At 33.0% G+C, this 20073-nt stretch overlaps 1 protein-coding gene across 1 annotated transcript; it reads right to left on the reverse strand.

The window, feature by feature from the left end:
* Positions 1-17577: 17577 nt before the first annotated feature.
* Positions 17578-18926, reverse strand: LOC142633867 (F-box protein At1g61340-like). Its single transcript, XM_075808122.1, has 3 exons — positions 18475-18926; positions 18270-18344; positions 17578-18176 (listed from the first exon to the last, which is right to left on the reverse strand). The coding sequence occupies exons 1-3, from the start codon at positions 18718-18720 to the stop codon at positions 17922-17924; spliced, it is 576 nt and encodes a 191-aa protein (XP_075664237.1). The 5' UTR covers positions 18721-18926; the 3' UTR covers positions 17578-17921.
* Between the last annotated feature and the right edge of the window lie 1147 nt (positions 18927-20073).

The raw sequence follows: 20073 nt of genomic DNA on the forward strand, positions 1-20073 counted from the left end.
TCAATCAAAGCAAATAAATACATAATAAACTAAAAAATCTACGTCAATTCAATGATTCATACAGATCCCTATAATTTTAATAAATTGTTCTAACCATGAGATTTACAGCAGCACACTGCAATTTAGACACCTAGTTTTCCATAAAACAAGCATCAGCAGAGTAAGCAAGGTTGTTTAGATAAAAAAAAACAATTTCAATAGAGCCGTGAAACATCTAGGGAAAGTCGACCATGACAAATCAAGTTATCAAGAAGAAATTATTATAGCTGCTCAAAACTTTTGAGACAAGACTCAAGCCAATCACAGAAGTATTGGGCTTTGTGGAGCCTAGTTATGTTTGATCCGATCGACAATCCAACCCGACCCGACTCGAATAATGTTACATGGTTTTTTTAATGAGAGATTTTCTGAGGCTTAGGGGAAAAAAATTTGGCCCGTTTCTGTAGCCCATTGTGAATCCTGTGCGCAGGATGTAGAAAACGCTGTTTTTGTGATTAGGGTTTGTTGTTGTCGTTTTGCATGAGAGAGAAAAAGACTGTAGCTACACTTTGTATTTTTTCTTGATAATAGTGAAATTTCTACAACTCCGTGGACGTAAGCAAATTGTCAAACCACGTAAATACTATCTTGTGCGTGTGATTAATTTTTCTTTGGCGTGTGTTTTTTTCTCTATATTTTGTTCTCACAGGTTTAGGAATTCGTGAAAATTCCCTACAAGAACTTATCACTAAACACGTACTGGTATTTGTATAGACTTGTCACGCTAATTAGGCATTTATGTATATATGAAAAGGACAACCTTGTTTTACAGTTTTAAGGAAACCAAATTATGAACACAGAGCAGTCAAGAACTCCACCTTAAGGAAACATATCCAGTCATTTTATAAATAATTCCCCCTAGAAAAATCATTATAAGTCAAAGTGACATACCGCAATTTTGTCACACCCAAATGAAATTATAAAAGTCACCAAGATTTTCATTATTAATGACAGAACATATCCCACTTAGATGTCCTGTCAAAGACTACTAGTATGCTAATGTAAACCGTAATGTGTTAAGATACGGGCAAAAGTAAGCAAATAAGAGCTTCAACTGTTCAACATCTTAAAGATCAACAAGGGTCCAAAAGATTTGCGCTATTTCATCGATCACTTTTATAAGAATGAAAATACTAAGACATTTTATGAGCTGCTTTACCTCTTCTCTTTGCCCTTCTCATTCGGAAAGTAAACCAGCCAATGAAGCCAACTAGAAGCATCCCAATAATGGAACATATGATACCAGTGACAATCACCTTCACTTATCTTCCTCTTAGCATCAGCAATTGCCACTGGACACCAAAGAAGTTGACAGAGTGAATCATTTTTCTAGAAATGATAACCAAATTGTGAGTAGCATAGAAATTTCTTAGAGTTTTCACCCACTTGGGTCATCAATGATCAAAAGCTCTTTAGTCGCTCTAGTAATAGGGATTTGATGGTGGAATCTGTTGGGCTTTGTAAAGCCTAGTTTATGTGTTGATCCGGTTGATGACCCGACCCGAATAATATTGCATGGTTTTTAATAGAAGATTTTTTGAGGCTTAGTCTATGGAGCAGAGGTTTGGGCTGCCAAGCCCAAGCCCAAGCGCTCATGAACAAGCCTTTTGGGGGTTTGGGGGCAACGCCCCTAGGAAAAGTTTTTGGCCCACTGTGAATCCGGTTTTTAGTAGAAAACATGACTTTGTGATTAGGGTTTGTGTGAAGTCGGTTTTGGTGAGATAAAAGAGGTTTGTAGCCGCAATTTGTATTTTGACCTGATAATAGTGAAATCCCTGCAATTCCGTTGACGTAGGCAAATTGCCAAACCACGTAAATACTGTCTTGTGCGTGTGTTTATTTTTCTTTGGCGTGTGTTTTTCTCTATATTTTGTTCTCACAAGTTTAGGAATTCGTGGAAATTCCCTACAAAATCTTAAGGCTAGAGAGAGCCTTAATCAAAATGTGTCTCTCTAGTATTATCTAATTGCAGAAGTTTAGTTATCCTGCTGTAATCAGACACCTGAAAGTTTGTAAAGTGGCTTTTAGTTATCATGCTGTAATTAGACTAAATGGATGGGGACCTTTTGGGACCCAAATAATATTATCAATAATATTAGCAATCCAAAACAACAATCACACATAAGAACACAAAATTTATGTGGAAAAACCTTTTTTTTTTAAAAGGAAAAACTACGGGACAAACTCCATATAATTTTATCATTATCAAATCAATTACAATAATTCTTGTATATATCTCATGGCTAAAGAAAAAATCTCTCTTGTTTTGCTTTCTCTCACACACAAATTATCTCTCTCAAAAGGCGGCAACACTTTGCTTTCTCTTTTTTATTTTCTTCTCCACGCACAACTCTCTCGGCTATCTTCTTTTTCTCTAAGCGGCTCCCTCTTGGCTGCTCTCTCTTCTTTTTTTTTTTGTTGTGCAGCTCCTCTTTCTTTGCTCTTGCACATACTCTCTTTGTGTCTTCTCGAAAGTGGCAGTACCTGCTCTCTCCTTCCTCTTGTGTTCCTCCCAAGCAAAAATCTTTTTTTCTTTCTCTTGGTTTCACGCTCTATTTTCCCTCTCCCCACAAGGAGGACCCTTGGGCTAAAGCATTTAAATTCTTTGTAGCATTGTCTATTTATAAGACTCTTTTGCTATTCCCTCTTAGACTAGGAAACATAACTGACTTTCCAAGTCACAATTGGAATTTGAGGCAAGTTCCCAAGGAAATTTCCCAACACTTTACTGGCATAACCATACCTTGTAACCTAAAATCCTTAATATTTGCCTAAATTAATGAGTGCATGGTTTTTAGTTGGAAGTTCGCATGTGTAAAGCTATAGAATGGAACAGTTAGTGCTAGCTAGCATTTGATCACTGATGACCCAAGTGGGTTAAAACTTCAAGAAATTTAAGCATGCATTTAGAAAATAAGAGAGACACATTCTCATTAAGGCTCTCTCTAGTCTCAAGATTCCATCATCAAAGCCCTATATTAGCTTGTAAACATCACATAGAAAATCTATACTTGTGGATTTTACTGACTCGAAAGCCATTCAAAATCATTTGAAAGATTAAAGAGGTTGTGGAAAGAGTTATGGTAGACTGTTTTGGCTCCATTGAGGTTTAGTTAGGGTTTGATATCAAACCCAGAAGATAAGATCCAAAACCCTTAAATCTATAACATGAGAATATGTCTGTATATTTTTCCTTCATGCACCACTCATCAACATTTTTTCCTTTTTTTTTTCTTCTTTTTTTTTTCTTCCTTTTCAATCTTCACTTTGTTCTACCTTTCATCTCCTTCAATCATTTCCTTCTTAAACTAAGTTTGTATTGGTATTATCTAATTGTTTAACCTTTTTCATATAACATAGTAAACACTAGAATGAGTAAATTTGAAGAAACATTTGAATTAAATAATTATTGTTGCTGATATGTTTATAAGTATACTTAAAAGATTCATTTGTCAATAGTAATTTTTGTATCCCCTTCAAGGAGAACTTCTTGTACTCCTATTTCTTTTGTGAGATGTACTATTCTTCTACAAGCTAGTACCTTGACATGCTCCACCAACATCGAAGAACCATAAAAAAAATTTAATTATGGCCCTATCATGCTACAACTAGAAAATCCAACCCATGAGGTATACAAAATTTGCATACCAAACCATTCCAATATATTGAAACATAATGTTATTATTGAAGTAAATAAACACAAAATTCCCAAATTTGTAAGATGCAAAAATAAAGAAAAAATATGCGCCCAAGAAGAAAAAATCACACAAAACAATATTTATGTGATTCGGCAATTTGCCTACGTTCACAGAATTGCAGAAATTTCACTATTTACAGAGAAAAATACAAGATGTGGCAGTACAGTTTTCTTTCTAAAAAACAACACCCAAAACCCTAATCTCCAAAATAAAAATTGTTCTATCATGTGCACAAGATTCTTAATGTGCTACAAAGTGGGCCAAAAACATTTCCCAAGGGTGTTGCTCCCGGAGCCCCATTATAAACCGTAACAATTTTATTTTGAGTTGGATCATAATCCAGATCAGACATAACTAGGCTCCATAAAACCGAACAATTATAATTTGTACAAGGAGAGTTCGATGGATTTTTACACAACCTTATTCACTCAAATAATATAGTTACATATTATTACTGTTTCACTATTAATGTCTATTTATTCATTTTAAATTGTTTTAGTTATTCACAATTTCTTACTTCTACTTAAAATATTTCTCATGCAACACAACTACAACAAAAAATAAAATAATAAAAATAAAAATAATAAAGTTTATAAAAATAAAATTGTGTAACGCACATGCCTATATCTAGTACTTGTAAACAAATGAACGCCTCCTTTCTCACACAATTGGAGGGTGCCTTATATGAAAATGGTACTAAAACTTTATTATTACTCCTATTAGCATGATTTTGAAGATTGATTACCATCTTCTTAGCACCTAATATCAGAGAAGGGACAAAAATTGAAGTAGGTTAATGGCATACCGGCGTGCTATATATTTTTAATCAATATGGGAGTGTTTCCATGTATTTTTCTGATGAATTCATTAACAACAAAATGATCGTTTAAAATAGTTGTATCGACGACCTCTATCATGTGGGTAATGCCCATACTAATATTGACATTCAAAGATAGAGGAAGAAAATTAATGAACAGTTGTGAACTTACATATTCTCTGTGATATCCGTGGCTGGTTTAAAATGGCATATGGTAGCAAAATCTTTCATTTACTCAACAACAACTTCAAACACAGAGGTGACAAAAATAAATAAACACATGACCCCAAAATTCAATGCTATGATTCTCTTTAATCCTTCGGTAAAATTGTAACTCAATTATTTGCTAGAATTATGTTTAGTCCTACCCTTTTGGGATCATTATTATAGATGTTGATCTCAGACTATAAATTTATCATTTTATTAGAGATTTAAAATAAAATTTGTTTCAAATTTTGTTCTCATTATAGTTATATATATATATATATATATATATATGTTTAGAATTTTGATCTAGATAGTCATTGAAAGGGGAATAGAGAGTTTTATTTCAAATCTAAAATTTGTTTTTTCATCTTACACTATAATGTGGAACACACAATGTTACAACTTAATAAAGTTGAAGAAACAAAAATTTTAATTAACACTAACCAAAAATAAATATAATAATTTATGTGCTTATACATATGTTTAAAGGTAGACTTGAATCCGTAACACATGATATGTCTTAGCTTAGATATACAAATGCTTAAAGGGGATGGAATGGTTGTTGGCATTGGTTTGCAAATAATTATTAGAACTTTGGGAACAAATAAGAAATTTAAAGTTTTGAGGTGATGTTCAGTCCACTCAAAAAACTACATCAGAGTCTAGACCCATATTAATTCAAAGTGTAGCTCAACCCAAAAATAATGTATGTTGCTGTTGTTAGTCATATGTTACAAGTTTTTAATTAAATAATAAAAATCTTATGAATAACTTCGTTGTTTTTCACTGTACTCCATCAATCACTTTTTTTTTTTTTTTTTAAGTTTTGGAGGTATGACAAGGAATTCTCAAAGAGCTTGAAGCAATCCGTATTAACTGATTTTCAAATTAAGTGGTTCAAGATGGGTGTTTTAGAAACATTTTTCTTTATCATTTATAATTTATTTTATTTATATGTTTTTTTTTTCTAAATGGAGTTATTTATTTTGTATATATATGTGTGTGTGGTATTGATATTATCTAACCGATTAACCTTTTCATATAACATGGTAAACATTAGATGATTAGAATTGGTGAAGTTGAAGAAACAGTTGAATTAAATAATTATGTTACTTATATTTTTATAAATATGGTTATGATTTATTTGTTTGAAGGTATGTTTATGATTAATATGTTTATATATCTAATGAGGTTTTAAGCAAGTGTTTGATATCTGGCCTATTTTTCAAGAATAGGTAATGATATTTTTAATTTGTTGTTATCATTTAGTTAGTTTAGTCCTTACACTGCAACTCAATTACTTTTTTAAATTATGTTTAGCCCTGACTTTTTAGGAAAGTAGAGGAATTAAAGAGGTTTTTTTTTTTTTTTTTTTTTTTTCTAGATTGAGGGTTATAGCTCATTTTTATTTTGAATAGGTTCAAAATTTTACTTGATTATTTTGTTAAGAAAATTCCCATATTTTCAAAGCCATGTGAAATCATTTTAGTGTCATTTAAAAAAATTCATTCAATCATTACCACTATATTTTGGGATCTTTTTTGTATTCATTGGAACTATAAGCTGTTTGGATATTACACCTTATAGTTTCAAAATTTAGATTTTACTCCTTGAAATTCTATTTCGTTTGCATCAGTAGCCCCTCCATCCATATTTTTTTGTTAAGTGCCATATATGCTTGCCATGTGTGTTTAATTCATCCAATAAAATGATGTCACATTATTTTTATTATGTCATATCATTTTTATGTTGCATTTAACTGAATATATGGATGGAGGGGCTCCTGATATGAACAAAACTGAACTTCATGGGGTAAAATTTAAATTCTAAAATTTCAGGTGTAAAATTTTAACACTCCCAAACTCAAAACTTCATGAGGTAAAATTTAAATTCTAAAATTTCAGGTGTAAAATCTTAACACTCTCAAACTCTAGGGTGTAGTTTGTAATTTAACCCACTAAATATAAAACCCAATGAATGTAGATATCTTGAAGACAATAATGCTTTGGTTTTAATGATGACTAAGGGGAATTAAGAACGGAGTAAGTTAAACTGTGACATAGATTGATCAACTACTGATGGCATATTAGCATGTCTGTGGATTCTCTATTTATAATATGCCACCATTTACTCTTTTCAAATCATTCACCCTTTCCCACTTTGTTTTTAAGGGGAAGATGTAAATATCAATGGCCATGACACCCAAAGCAAATAAACTGTAGTAGGAAGAAAGAAAAGCACCAATGAGAATGAAACCCACATATTGTGAGCAAGACACCCCCGGTAAGCCATCACTTAAGATAAAATCGTAATGCTCACACAAGAAATTAAAATAACTTGAACGGTTTAGGGCCAAAATTCTTTTGTTGTACCAAGAGCCTTGTAGCTCAACTGACATATGTTTCTAATTAAGCCATTCAGGGTTCAACCAAGGAAGTCAATACCGTACCGGAGGTTGTACCGGTTTAGTCTACGGTACGATATATTTCGGGTACCGGTCAATACCGGTATACCGTTTCGGATTTACCGCTATTTTTTATTATTTTATATAATATACAAAATTATATTTCTAATAACTCAATATATCACTTTGACAATTTTATATATATATATATATATATATATATATATATATATTTTTTTTTTTTTAGAGTTATCATCATTAATATAAAAGTGAAAAGCCAAAAAAAAAAAAACCCTCAAAGACCCACCCACCCAATAAATGCCAACCTATCATCTCAAGCTTTGAAAATATCAAAAGCTATGATGGCTTTTCTTGGGCAGAAGCTTTTCTTGGGCAGAAGCCTTTCTTGGGCAGACCGGCAGGCTTGAAAAAAGCATGTTTCAAAAAACAAAAAGAAAGCTGAGAAAGAGGGAGAGAAAGAGACGCCAGAGAAGAAGAAGAAAACTGAGAAAGAGGGAGAGAAAGAGACGCCAGAGAAGAAGAAGAAGAAGAAGAAGATGAAGATGAAGGAGCAGCAGCAGCCAAATCTTAGGTTCGAGATCGTCGCCGCCTCGCCGGTGGAAGGTGAGAGTGAAAAAAAACATAGTTCTTTTTCCGGTCCGGTATGCATTTACCGGCCGGAATCTGAAATTTTTCGCCGGTATGTCCGAAATGGCCCGGTATGGCCGGTATATTTTCCGGTACGAAACAACTTTGTTTTTGTACCGGCCAAGGTGCCGGAACGGTAAATACCGGCCGTACCGGCCGGAACGGTACGAAACAAACTTCCCTGGGTTCAACATCCACTCCTTATCTAACAACAAATTGCTCAAACCTACACACACAACCACTCCTTATTTATCATCACCCTATCCAACTTCTTTGCAATAAAATCCTTATCTTCCCTTCTGTTAGTCCATGTGAAAAAGTCAAAAAACACCAAACAACGACAAGATAATCCTCAATTTCCAGGGTATCCACACATTGGTTAAATTCTACTTCAAATTCAGTACGCATATTACCTCCAAATTTCTCCATTGGACTCCTCACAACATTGAAACCACTAGCAAGCGTATCGAATAATTTTTACTTAAAAGATTCCAGATTTTGCCACAATATCCTTCCTTTCACCCCATCATTGGATATGAAGTAATGGTATTAGGGTTAGGAATAAAAGACTTAAATTTTACTTCAAATTATTATCATAACACAAAAAGAGAAAAGCTTGACTAAGGCTTTTTTTTTTTTTTAATATAAGATAGAATTCTACTCTAGCCTAATCTAAGTGTATATGTGTGTGAAGCTCTCTCCTGGAAACTTAAATCCCGGCCCTTGCCCCTCACACTCCACAAGCATTTATACTTGTGGAGTGACCATCGCACCAAGAGTATGCGGTGGTGACTAAGGCTTTGTTTGTTTCTTGTTGTTGTTGTTGTTATATATATATATATATATATATATATATATATATATAAAGAAAATTAGAAATATATAGAAAATTTTAAGCAATTTTAGCAAAAAATTACGAGAACTAAAATCCTATAAAAAAAATGGAGTCACAAGAAAGAAAAAGAATACCTAAGTTGTAGTCAACAGGATTGAGCACCATGCACTCTATTTGCCAAGCGTGTTTAGTTTGCCCAATAAAATGATGTCACGTCATATTTTAGCAAAAAATTACAAGAACTAAAACTCTATCAAACAAAATGGAGTTACAAGAAAGAAAAAGAATACCTAAGTTGCAGTCGACAAGGTTGAGCACCATGTGCTCTATTTACCATGCGTGTTTAGTTTGTCCAATAAAATGACGTCACGTTATTTTTGGATATAGGCTACAAGAATAACTTGGCTTAATGAAAATGATGTCACATCATTTTATTGGACGAACTAAACACATATGACAAGCTTATGTGACGCTTAATGAAAAATATGGATGGAGTAACTGTTGATGCTAACAAAATATAATTTCAAAGAGTAAAATCTAAATTCTAAATCTTTATAGTGTAAAATCTAAATACTTCTAAACTTTAGGGGTGTAGTTTATCCTTTAATAAACTTCAACTATTAGATGGATTAGTACCATATTATTCAAATTTTCTTCACACCAAAATAAGAAATGATAGCTAGATGGTAACTAAGTTTTATAAAAATGTTATCACATATATTTTAAATTTTAAATCTACAATGCATAATGATATATATATATATATATATATATATATATATATATATATATATATATATTAGAATACAAAAAGGGTGGCTCACATGTGTTATCATAGCCGACCACACCCCACAAATACATCACATGTGGGTACCACCAACACATAATGGTGCCCCGACTTGGACTCCACCCATGTGCATCTCATGTGTGTGTGTGTGTGTATATATATACACACGTATGTATGTATGTATGTATGTATATATATATATATATATATATATATGTTGATTTTAAAAAGAAAATTGAGAGAATATTATTATCCTAAATTCTAATTGATAGTTATAATAATAAGGGGATAAGAGATTTAAACCCTAATTCTCCTTATAAAGGAGAGTATGCAAGGTCATTGAACTACAATGCTCTTGACGCCGAAGTTTATGAATTACTACGCATTTTAATTGTCTTCATGTTGTTTTTAAAGCTAAACCTACAAAATCAACCAAAAGTCAAAGCTAATGACGATTATGTTCTGATGTCTTTCTTCTTACTGTATCCAGTGATAGCGTGCGGGAAGCCTTGCGCTTTATCTTTTCCTATTTGTCTCTTGAGTTGGCTCACTAGAGCAAGCCCAGGCGTTTGTTCTTTTCTTTATATTTATATATTTGTATATGATTACACTTTTACATTAATATAGTTTCTATCTATTATCTCAAAAACAAAACAAAAAAAAAGTGAACCCAAAATTTTTGAACATAAACCCAAACCAAAAACTAAACCCAGAAATCTTGAAGATTAACCAAAAATTATACCCATAAATTTTGAACATAACCCACAATCATTGCAACCAAAGATTAAAACCAAATCAAACACGACTCTTAAGAAGAGTTGGGTTTTTTTGAGAAAAATAATGGTGGTGTTTGGCAATGAAATCTAGGTTTTGGAAAAGAGTAGACCATGACTTGTTTACACACGTGAATCACTTCAGAGATTTCACGGGAAGCCTTGACAGGATGTCCTCCACCAAGCTTTCTGGTAGATTGACGCTCGCCATGTTGAATTATTGATGATGATGATGATGATTGGACAACGCAATCCAATCCAATTAGTGATTGAGCAAGCATAGTGAGTGTGTAGGAGAGGAGTGTTTGATCTGATTTCTTATTTGATTTTTTTTTATGAAATATGTTAGAGTAACGGAAAAATTAGAGGTAGGTTATGAAGCATAGACGGAATGAACCACAGGTGAGTAAAGTATCAAAAATAGAACCACGGGTGGGTAAGTTAAATTTGGGCTAAATCACAAGTGGGTAATTTGTAATTATCCCATATATAAATATATATATATATATATATATATATATATATATATATATATATATATATTCCATTGCAAACCAGTTTTCAATGGTGAGTTTTACCCATGGGTTTGTATCAAGATAGCACAAATAATAGCTATGGAAAAAATATATGGACGAAGTGTGTAAATTATCAAAGTTTAGGGGGTCTAGAATTACAAAATTAGAAATTCAAGATTTAATTTGCTACAAGAAACAAACTTTAGAATTTTACTATTTTTATTAAAAAAAAAAAAAAAAAAAGATCTTGAAGTCTAATTTTATGCTTCAAATAATTTCATTCCTAATAATTATAGTTTTGCACAAATGCTTCCATATTAAAAATTATATTAAATGGTACTAACCTTTCACTTACCTTCAACCTAGCATATTACATAAACCGAAGCATATGAACTTAGCACTCTTCAAAACTCTTTATGTGGCGTTTGGTACGGAAAATCCACATTACTTCTGGCATTTAGATTCCCAGGAATGTGATTCTTAGGAATCACATTCCTAGGAATGTAGCTATTCCTATGTTTGGTTTCAATGGGAGATTCCCAGGAATGTGAGATGATAATGTTTGGTGTATTCCCAGGAATCTTAAATGCATTATTTGTTTTTCTCATTTTGTCCTTAGATTTGAATGTGAAGTACCAAGCCCATTAAAAAAAAAATCTTCCTTTAAATAAATAATGAAAAAATATATATAAACTATTAATTAGTCCTTTAAAAAAATATCTTACTCTAAATAGATAGATAAAAAAAACATTATATAAACTATCAATTAGCAACACATTCATTAAAACTGTGATCTAACATTTCAAAATGACAAGAATAATACAAAAATAACTATTAGCAGAGTTATTTATCCTATTTATGTTGTTTTGGCGGGAAAAGATAAAGACAAGAGAGAAGATATTTATAATTTGTTTTATAGTTTATCTTTATTGCTTAAATGATAAGGAAAAAATGGTTAAAATTGTCAATTTATAAAAAATACAATTTCTTTTAAGTTTGGGAATCTGGATTCCCATCTGTTTTAAAGGGAATCCACATTCCTACTGAGAGGGGTTTAAGGATTCCCCTGGCATCTGATTCCTTAGCGTAATTTGCAACCAAACATGGGAATCTTTAAACATTCCTGGGAATCCTAAAACATTATTCCGTACCAAACGCCACCTAGTCTCTTATAAATGACTAAATTTACGTACACAAATGTTTTCACAGCTTGTCGTTTTAAAGAATTATGATTGGTAGATAAAAAGTGATAGGAGTGGTTGAGGCTTTCCTACCAATCCTCACCCTCATCTTAACCAATTATGAAAAAGGTTTAATTACATTGGTGAAAATTTGTATATATTTACTATTTCCTTTACTATTGTGAGATAGCGAAAACTCTATAATACCAATTTATAATTGTACTATATATATAATGGAATATTTGTAATAAATTTTGCATAGCTCTTGATGATTTTGGCATTTTGGCATGTAGGGATACCTAAATAGGCGCCCATGTGGGTAGCCCATTGTATTAGAGATTTTTTGATATATGAAAGAAGACACGCTCTCATCAAGGCTCTCTAGTCTCAGGGTTTCATCATCAAAGCCCTTTGTCTTGGCCTATGAACATCACATAGAATACTTGTGAAATTTACTGATCTGAAATCCAATGGAGATCATTTAGAAGGTTGTAGAGGTCGTGGAAAAATTCAAGGTTGATCTGTTTTCGCCTCCAATAAGTTTTGGTTAGGGTTTCATACCAATCCCAAAAGATAAAAATCAAAACCCTTAATTATACAACATGAGAACATGTTTGTATGTTTTTCCTTCATAAACCATGTCATCAACATCCTTTCCTTTTCTTTTTTTTGGTTGCAATTTTCACTTTATTATACCTTTCATCTACTACAATCATTGCCTTCTTCAACCAAATTTGGTATTGATATTATCTAATCGATTAATCTTTTCATATAACATAGTAAACATTTTTTTTTTGACGAATAGTAAACATTAGAATGATTGAGTTTAAAGAAACTTTTGAATCTATTGTTTATGTTTATAAATATGGTTAAGATTCATTTGTTTATATTTACTACATATTGGCCCATGTGTTTCACACCCTTATTTTTTATCAACTTTTTAATTAGTAGTTATATGGAAAAGAATCTTAACCATTTATTTATAAACATATTTTATTCAAACCCATTCTACATAGGGTCATAGAGCCAAATTTGAGGGTCCTATGTTTATTGAGTTTTTTGTCACCGAGTTTGAAATTTTTAGAGTTGCATATAGAGAAACTTCAGTGTTGAACTTCCCAAATAGGCAGGGCTATATATTTATTCTATTACTATCAATTGAATCTTGAGAAATTTGGTTGACAAAATTGCCTTAAGAACCTCCTTGCTGAAGGCATGTTTGAACATACGCTGCTCGTTATCATTCTCATTAAGGTGCGACTATTGGATTTGGTGGTCATTCGGCTTCCTCCAACATAAGAATACACCCATCAATTTGGGCAAGGCCCACACAATAGAGGCCCTCAATGCAGTTGCCTTAGTCGACGCTTTTGTTGTTAATGATTTCACTGTTAAAATACATGCAAATACTTCAAAAATTGATAAAATTATATGGAATTTTGGGAGTCATTAATCTGCTAAAATAATTCTTGCTTCCAGGAAATAACAGGTTACAAACAAATAAAACGACTTAAATTAATTGAAATCTGATTTGGCTTTTTGGAAGCCCCTTTCTCGATCTTGAAATGTAGGAAATTGGATCTTGGAACTCGGATAGTGTGGGGTTGTAATCTGTGGCTAAAGGTAGGGTTTTAAGCCTTGAAAGTACAACCTCTTGAGCTACTTCTAAAGCTGCCATTAACAAGAAAACACACAAAAAAGAGCTCAAATTTTCAAAAAGCCAAATCAAATTTCAATTAATTTAAGTAGTTTTATCTCATTTTCAAAAGGCCAAATCAGTTTTCAATTAATCTCAGTTTAGCGGTGCACATCGTTGCATGTGCACCGCTAAAATGTTTACAATTAATAGGATAGTGGAAAATTGAAATGGATTAAGAAAATGAATAGAGAAAATATATGATTGTTAATGGTGAATCCAAAAAAGAGTGTCAACTCAACCCTTTTTTTAATGTTTTTATGTATGTTTGAGAATCATATGGTTATATGTCTAATGGTTTTTTAAGGAAGTGTGGGATAGCTGAACTATTCTGCAAGAATAATTAAAAGTATTTTTCTATTTCAAATCTAAAATTTGAACTTCAATTCATCCTATAACGTGAACTCATGCAACATGTTAGAAGTAATAAATTTGAAGACACACAAAAAAAAAAAAAATTGAAATAACATTTACCAAAAATAATTATCATTATTAATATGTTTAGACATATGTTTAAATGAAGACAATAGTGTAACACATGATATGACCTAGTTTGGATGTCATATACAAATGCTTAAAGGGAATGACATGGTTTTCAGTAACCCACTAGACACCGACTAGCAACCACCACCACAACCACCACTCCACCACCATGCGAACTTGCAAACCCAATAAAAAAACCACCAAACACACCAACAAGAACCATAAGAACCACCAATACGAAGAAAAAAGAACACACACACACACACACACATACACAAAACCGCCAAAAACCACCAGACATCGGCCACAAAAACCACGCCGCCACCAAGAGAAAAAAAACACACACACACACACACACACACACAAGCACACACAACAACCAAACAAAACCCACAACCCATAACCCTAGGCCACCACTATACCACCACGACTCACCACACCCCACCCACCACAGATGCACCACAACCCACCATTCCTCCGCCACCAAATCCGACTCACAATACCCTCAGCCAGTAGATTGGTGAAGAAGCTTTGATCTCTGCTTTATCGGCGTGCAAGCCCAACCACTAGATATGTGAAGAAAGAAAGAGTGAGAAAGAAATGGACCGAGACCAAAGAAAGAGAAAAACAGAGAAGAGAGAAAGAATAAAAGGGATTAAAAGAATGAGATGAGGAATAAATCACTAGAGATGTGAGGAAAGAAAGAGTGAGAAAGAAATGGACCGAGACCAAAGAAAGAGAAAAACAGAGAAGAGAGAAAGAATAAAAGGAATTAAAAGAATGAGATGAGGAATAAATTTGAATACTTTATTTTTGCAATTGAGCTATAGTACCATCATATAAATAGGATGGCATTGTAGCACAATTGCAAATATTTTTGCAATTTCAAGACTTCGCAAGACCAAGTAATGGAGGGTTTTGGGACATTAATATTGCTAAATATTACCAACATATGGCATTTACAAGACCCAATGTGAATGCTAAAATCATAATAGTCATTAAACAATATATTGTATTGTTTACCTATGTGCCTTCAAATCATATTCCTAGAAATATATATATTTTTATAGTGAAAACATAATAATTTTTATCTATGAAAGGAAATACACTAGCTTTTTATATATGGACAAAGTTTAGCTACAAAATTGGTTGTAGTATAAGGTTACAACCTTACTCAATAAAATAAACATTACTACATATTCTAAAAATCTAACCGTTGAATTGCATGTTTTTTACGCTCTTAATACACATGTTAAATTTTATGTCAATTGGATATTATATACTATATGATTTATAAGCTTATATTTTATGCATACTTTTAAACTACAAAACTAGTAATTTAAACAATTTATTGATGGCACAGCTATTGATCTTTAATTTTCTAAAAATTTTGCAAGCATGGAGGATACAAAAAGAAGATGTAATCCAATGGTGAAATTCTCAAAATTCACTTCCAATAAAAAGATATTGAGTAAGGTTATAATATTTGTTTACAACCAATTTTGTAGCTAAACTTCATCCTTTTTATATTAAGGAATAAGTTTTTCTTACACATTAAGAATTCAACTTTTATTTCACATTAAGAAAAGCTAAATCAGTGTGGGTTACAATTAACTCAACTGGTAAAGTTTCTGATGGTTATATTCAATCCTCATTTACAACAAAAACCGATTGATGTTTTGGTCTCTTTATCATCAGGAGTAGATATTATAGATTGAAATTCTCTCTCTCTCTCAAAAAAAAAGAAAAAAAGAAATAAAAGCCGAAAGCCAAAAGCCAAAAGCCAAATCTGTAAGCAAGTGGGCTATGACCTTGGGCTTCATATTCACCAAATATAAAACCCAATGAATGTAGATATCTTGAAGACAATGCTTTGACTTAATGATGAGTAGTGGGATTTAAGAACCGAGCGTAAGTTAAAATTGTGGCACTGACTCAACTACTAACAGCATATTAGCAGGGCCGTGGATTCTCCAGTTTACAATTGTATGCCACCCTTAACTCTTTATGTTTAATTCACCCCTACTTTCATTTAAGGGGAGGGGAGGGGGGGTGAGACTTGAGAGAAGCGAATTCCAATGGCCATATACAGAAACCAAATAAGTTGCAGTAGGAAGAAATACAGGCACAGAGACTGTGGCACCGCCGTTGAACAAAGATTGCCTAGGAAACAATATGGCCTCTAGGAGAAAGTATTTTATGAGACAATCTTCTTATAGAATGCTCTTTCCGCATTTATGGGCTCCACACACCAACAAAAATGAAACTCAAGTACTCTGAGGAAGGCACTCCGTAAGCCTGTCACTTAAGATAATTTTTGCTACCAAACAAATTAATCTAATGAATACAGTTATAAAGATAGTTCCTAACAGAACATAATATTATAAATTGGACCAGAAGTTATTTATTATATATCAGCCAGAAATAAATGATTTGTTCAAAGTTTTTCTTTCCCCTCAAGTTTTTACCATTCTTCGAGAAAGAGCCGAAATTTAGGGACATTCATCTTTATATATGGGAAACAATCTCCTGAAATAAATAAAGATGTAACAGCACCATAGATGACTCCCAATCCTTCCAATTTCCATATCCATTTAAATTTCACAAAATATAGATGATAGGTCCACTCAAAGAATTGCAGAAAACAGGTCTCAATGATGGAGAATCAAGGGTGAACAAATCATGGTCCTCTCTAGTTTTTCTCAATCAAGTTTCAGTTACAAGAATATACTAACTTTTTTTCCTCTTACAGGTTTGGTTGCTATTAATAACAGTGTACAGACACATATTACACAATAGGGGAGAGAGAGAGAGATTCTTAAATGTACATGAGCTACTGCATAGGCTTTCTGGAGTTGTAAACCGCGTACAGTACAGCTGGGAAAAGTAAGACACTATCCCCACAATAGCTGTACTTGATTAGATTTTCAATAGAACATTCTGTCCCGTCCATTCCCAACAAAATCAAAATGTGAATCTGTATTTGTTCAGATTTCCCCTTTCCACCAAATTCCAACCGTGTAAAATAATGACTTTTTGCAATGTGCTTGCCTTGTAAAACACGAGCACGCCAATTGTTCTCTTATAATATGTGCACCTAGCAATGTAGGCATTTTCACACACACAGTCCATTCCTAAAACATTCCCATATCAGTATAATCAGCATTTCATTCAAGATTCCAATATCAAACTCTATAGATTTGATAGGAGATTTGGAATCTATGAGGTTCGTTCCATCATAATTGCCTTTTATAATCAAATCAAGATACCCATGAGTTTATATTACTTGACCACAAAAAATTTTACTATTAACAAAAACCCCGTTCATGTCGAATTCTTACATCGTATTGGTGCAAAACAGGGACATTTCATTGCAAATAAAACATTTTAGCGTGCTGCATATCATAATCAACAAAGGGCTAATCTCTAGCAAGCAACACATTGAAACAAAAGAAAAATGCATATACAGATCACAAAACAGAACAAAGTCCATGGAAACAATTTTCTCATTTTATTAAGCTCAAAATAGAGTATACAGAATCAACTGTACACACTCAAATTTTTATGACACAAGAAGGGGTTCAAGATTTGCCCCTTAAACTAAAATCCTGGACTCTCTATCTCTCTCCCCTCACTAATTTCGTGTAAAAAAAAAAAAAATACAGCCAAGCCAATCCCACCTTCAATGAAAGCTTTTGAAGATTTGGCTTGCAAAGATTTCTTTACAAGTACGTGTACAAAATCAACCAAATCTACAACAACAACAACAACAACAACAACACCAACTACAAAATACAACACCAAATCTATTTACAAAAACCTTCAAAGCCTCTCTCATTCATATCTCTGTTTCCATAAATAGTGCTTTTCTCGGCCAATGCTCTTCGTCAGGGGAAGCGAACAATGCCACTGATATATCGGCCAGCTTCTTCTCCGACAGCCGTGACCGACGAGGCCTCAACTGTTTTGGAGCATTCGGAGCTTCAGTTTCATCATCTAATTCGCTTGGATTCTCCAAATCAAACGCGGTTCGAAAAGCTCGAGTCTTTGATGGCGTGCTATACGCGAAATGCCATTGTTTTGCAATCAGAGTCTGCAATTACACAAACAAAAATCAAAATCAATATTCATTATTTACATTAACAAACCAAAAATTGAAGATTGATTTACAAATCAAAATACTCACAGCTTCTCTAATCGTTTTCGAAACGTGGAATAGCTGCTTCAAATCCTCATGATTCACACCGCACAAAACCCTAATCTGCTCAGCCAAAAAAAAAAAAAAACCAGAAATGTCAATTTCCAATTCCAATTTCACTAACAAAAACAGTTCCAATCCGATTCAGAAACAGAATCAAAAGCTTCGAGACTCAGAAAAATTTGATACTAACCAGAATATCCTGAGGCAAGGCTTCGAGAAGAGACCTTTCAGAATCCAAACCCAATCTCTCGCCACACATTTTCTTCGACGGCGTTTTCGGAGCCGAATCGATTGCCAAACCCTCGAAATGATTCGAAATCAAAATCCTCTTCCTCCCAAATGCACTCGCGCACCTCACATACTCTAACCCTAGCTCCTCACCGCCGACCACGCGCTTCGATTTCAAAGAACTGCCGCATCTCTTTCCCAACGCCATAGTTTTCAAAAAGATTTAAAAAAAAAAAAGTGTTTCGAAAAACAAATCTGTTTTTGAAAGCAAATTTTGAAAATAAAACAAAACGAACTCTTCAACTCTTAAAACTATTTTGGATAATTGTTTCTATTTCTGTTGCTGTGAAAAAAAAAATGGAAACTTAGAACCGCCTTTCTTCAACTACGGAGTGGCTTTTAAAAAATTGTCGTGTCCCTTTCTATCACTCACTTATATATAAAGGAGGGAGGAGAGGATAGTGGTTTGTTTGCTTTTTGAATTTTTAATTTTTTTGAGAGAGTGCTTTTTGAATTAATAAAAAAAAAAGTACAAACAGTAAAAAATTAATTAATTAATATATCTACGCGTTTTGAGGAATCCACTGGAAATTTCTATGGAAAAATCTTCGTTACTTCGTGTGGGTTGGCGGTTAAAGAGTTAGAAAGGCTAAAAACTAGCCGTTTGAGTTGGGGACACGTGGCGATGATTGACAGGAATTTAGGGAAGTAAACAGGGTGGTGACGTGGCGATATGGTCGGTCTAAGTCGGCTGGCTTTGTAATCTTATTGGACACGGTGCGTGGTTCTACCGTGTTCTGGAAGTTTGGCTATTGTGATTTGTGACCGTCACCAGGGGGCTTAATTTTGTGACGCGTGTAGATGGGGTTATTTTGAACGGTGGGGATTGGGGGGGGAAATTACGCAGGATGAGAAGGTGAGTGGTGGTTGACTGGCGTGGCCAATTTGGCTTTGTTTTGACTTGTTATTTTAAAGTATTCTAAATCGGCGGCTGTGGTGGGTTTTGATGGTTTTAGATTGATGATGATAATCCAAATTCACCGTCAACTACACGTCAAAGACCTTTTTTTTTTTTTTTGGGTGAGAAGAGAAGAAGAAGGAGAACACGTCAAAGACCATGATTCTTAGCTTTAATAACATGGTCCTCCCTCGAAAATCTCTTTGATTGCACGGTTTGAATCTGCGCGGCAAACACAAGTTGTACTTGTATCTTGACCAACCTTTAACTAGCTTTTACACCACTTTTTTTTTTTTTTTTTACAAATTATAAATAAGAAATTGTTATTAGTTTTAATCTTGGTTCATAAATATTAAAATTAATTTTTTTACCAATAATAATTAATAACAACATGCAATTTAGGATTTATTGTGAAATTGTAATAAAAATAATATAGACGTAACATTTGTTCAAAGTATTTGTTAAATTAATTCTAAATTGATGGATTTATAAATTATCAATAACTTTGTTTATATACTTCCTTTATAAAAAAAAAAAACTTTGTTTATATACACAGTTTTTTTTTATGATCAAATAATATAAAGTAGTGTTAGTGGTGGATTT

This window comes from Castanea sativa, chromosome 5 (genome assembly GCF_040712315.1).
Source record: "Castanea sativa cultivar Marrone di Chiusa Pesio chromosome 5, ASM4071231v1".
NCBI classification, from domain to species: domain Eukaryota; kingdom Viridiplantae; phylum Streptophyta; class Magnoliopsida; order Fagales; family Fagaceae; genus Castanea; species Castanea sativa.

What these genes read in the sequence shown, in the direction of transcription:
- LOC142633867 (XM_075808122.1), bottom strand. Translation starts at nt 18,720, where the DNA reads ATGGCGTTGGGAAAGAGATGCGGCAGTTCTTTGAAATCGAAGCGCGTG. An exon ending in CCTTGCCTCAGGATATTCTG is followed by an intron (nt 18,345 to 18,474) that starts GTTAGTATCAAA and finishes TTGGCTGAGCAG; the next exon opens with ATTAGGGTTTTGTGCGGTGT. An exon ending in CGAAAACGATTAGAGAAGCT is followed by an intron (nt 18,177 to 18,269) that starts GTGAGTATTTTG and finishes GTGTAATTGCAG; the next exon opens with ACTCTGATTGCAAAACAATG.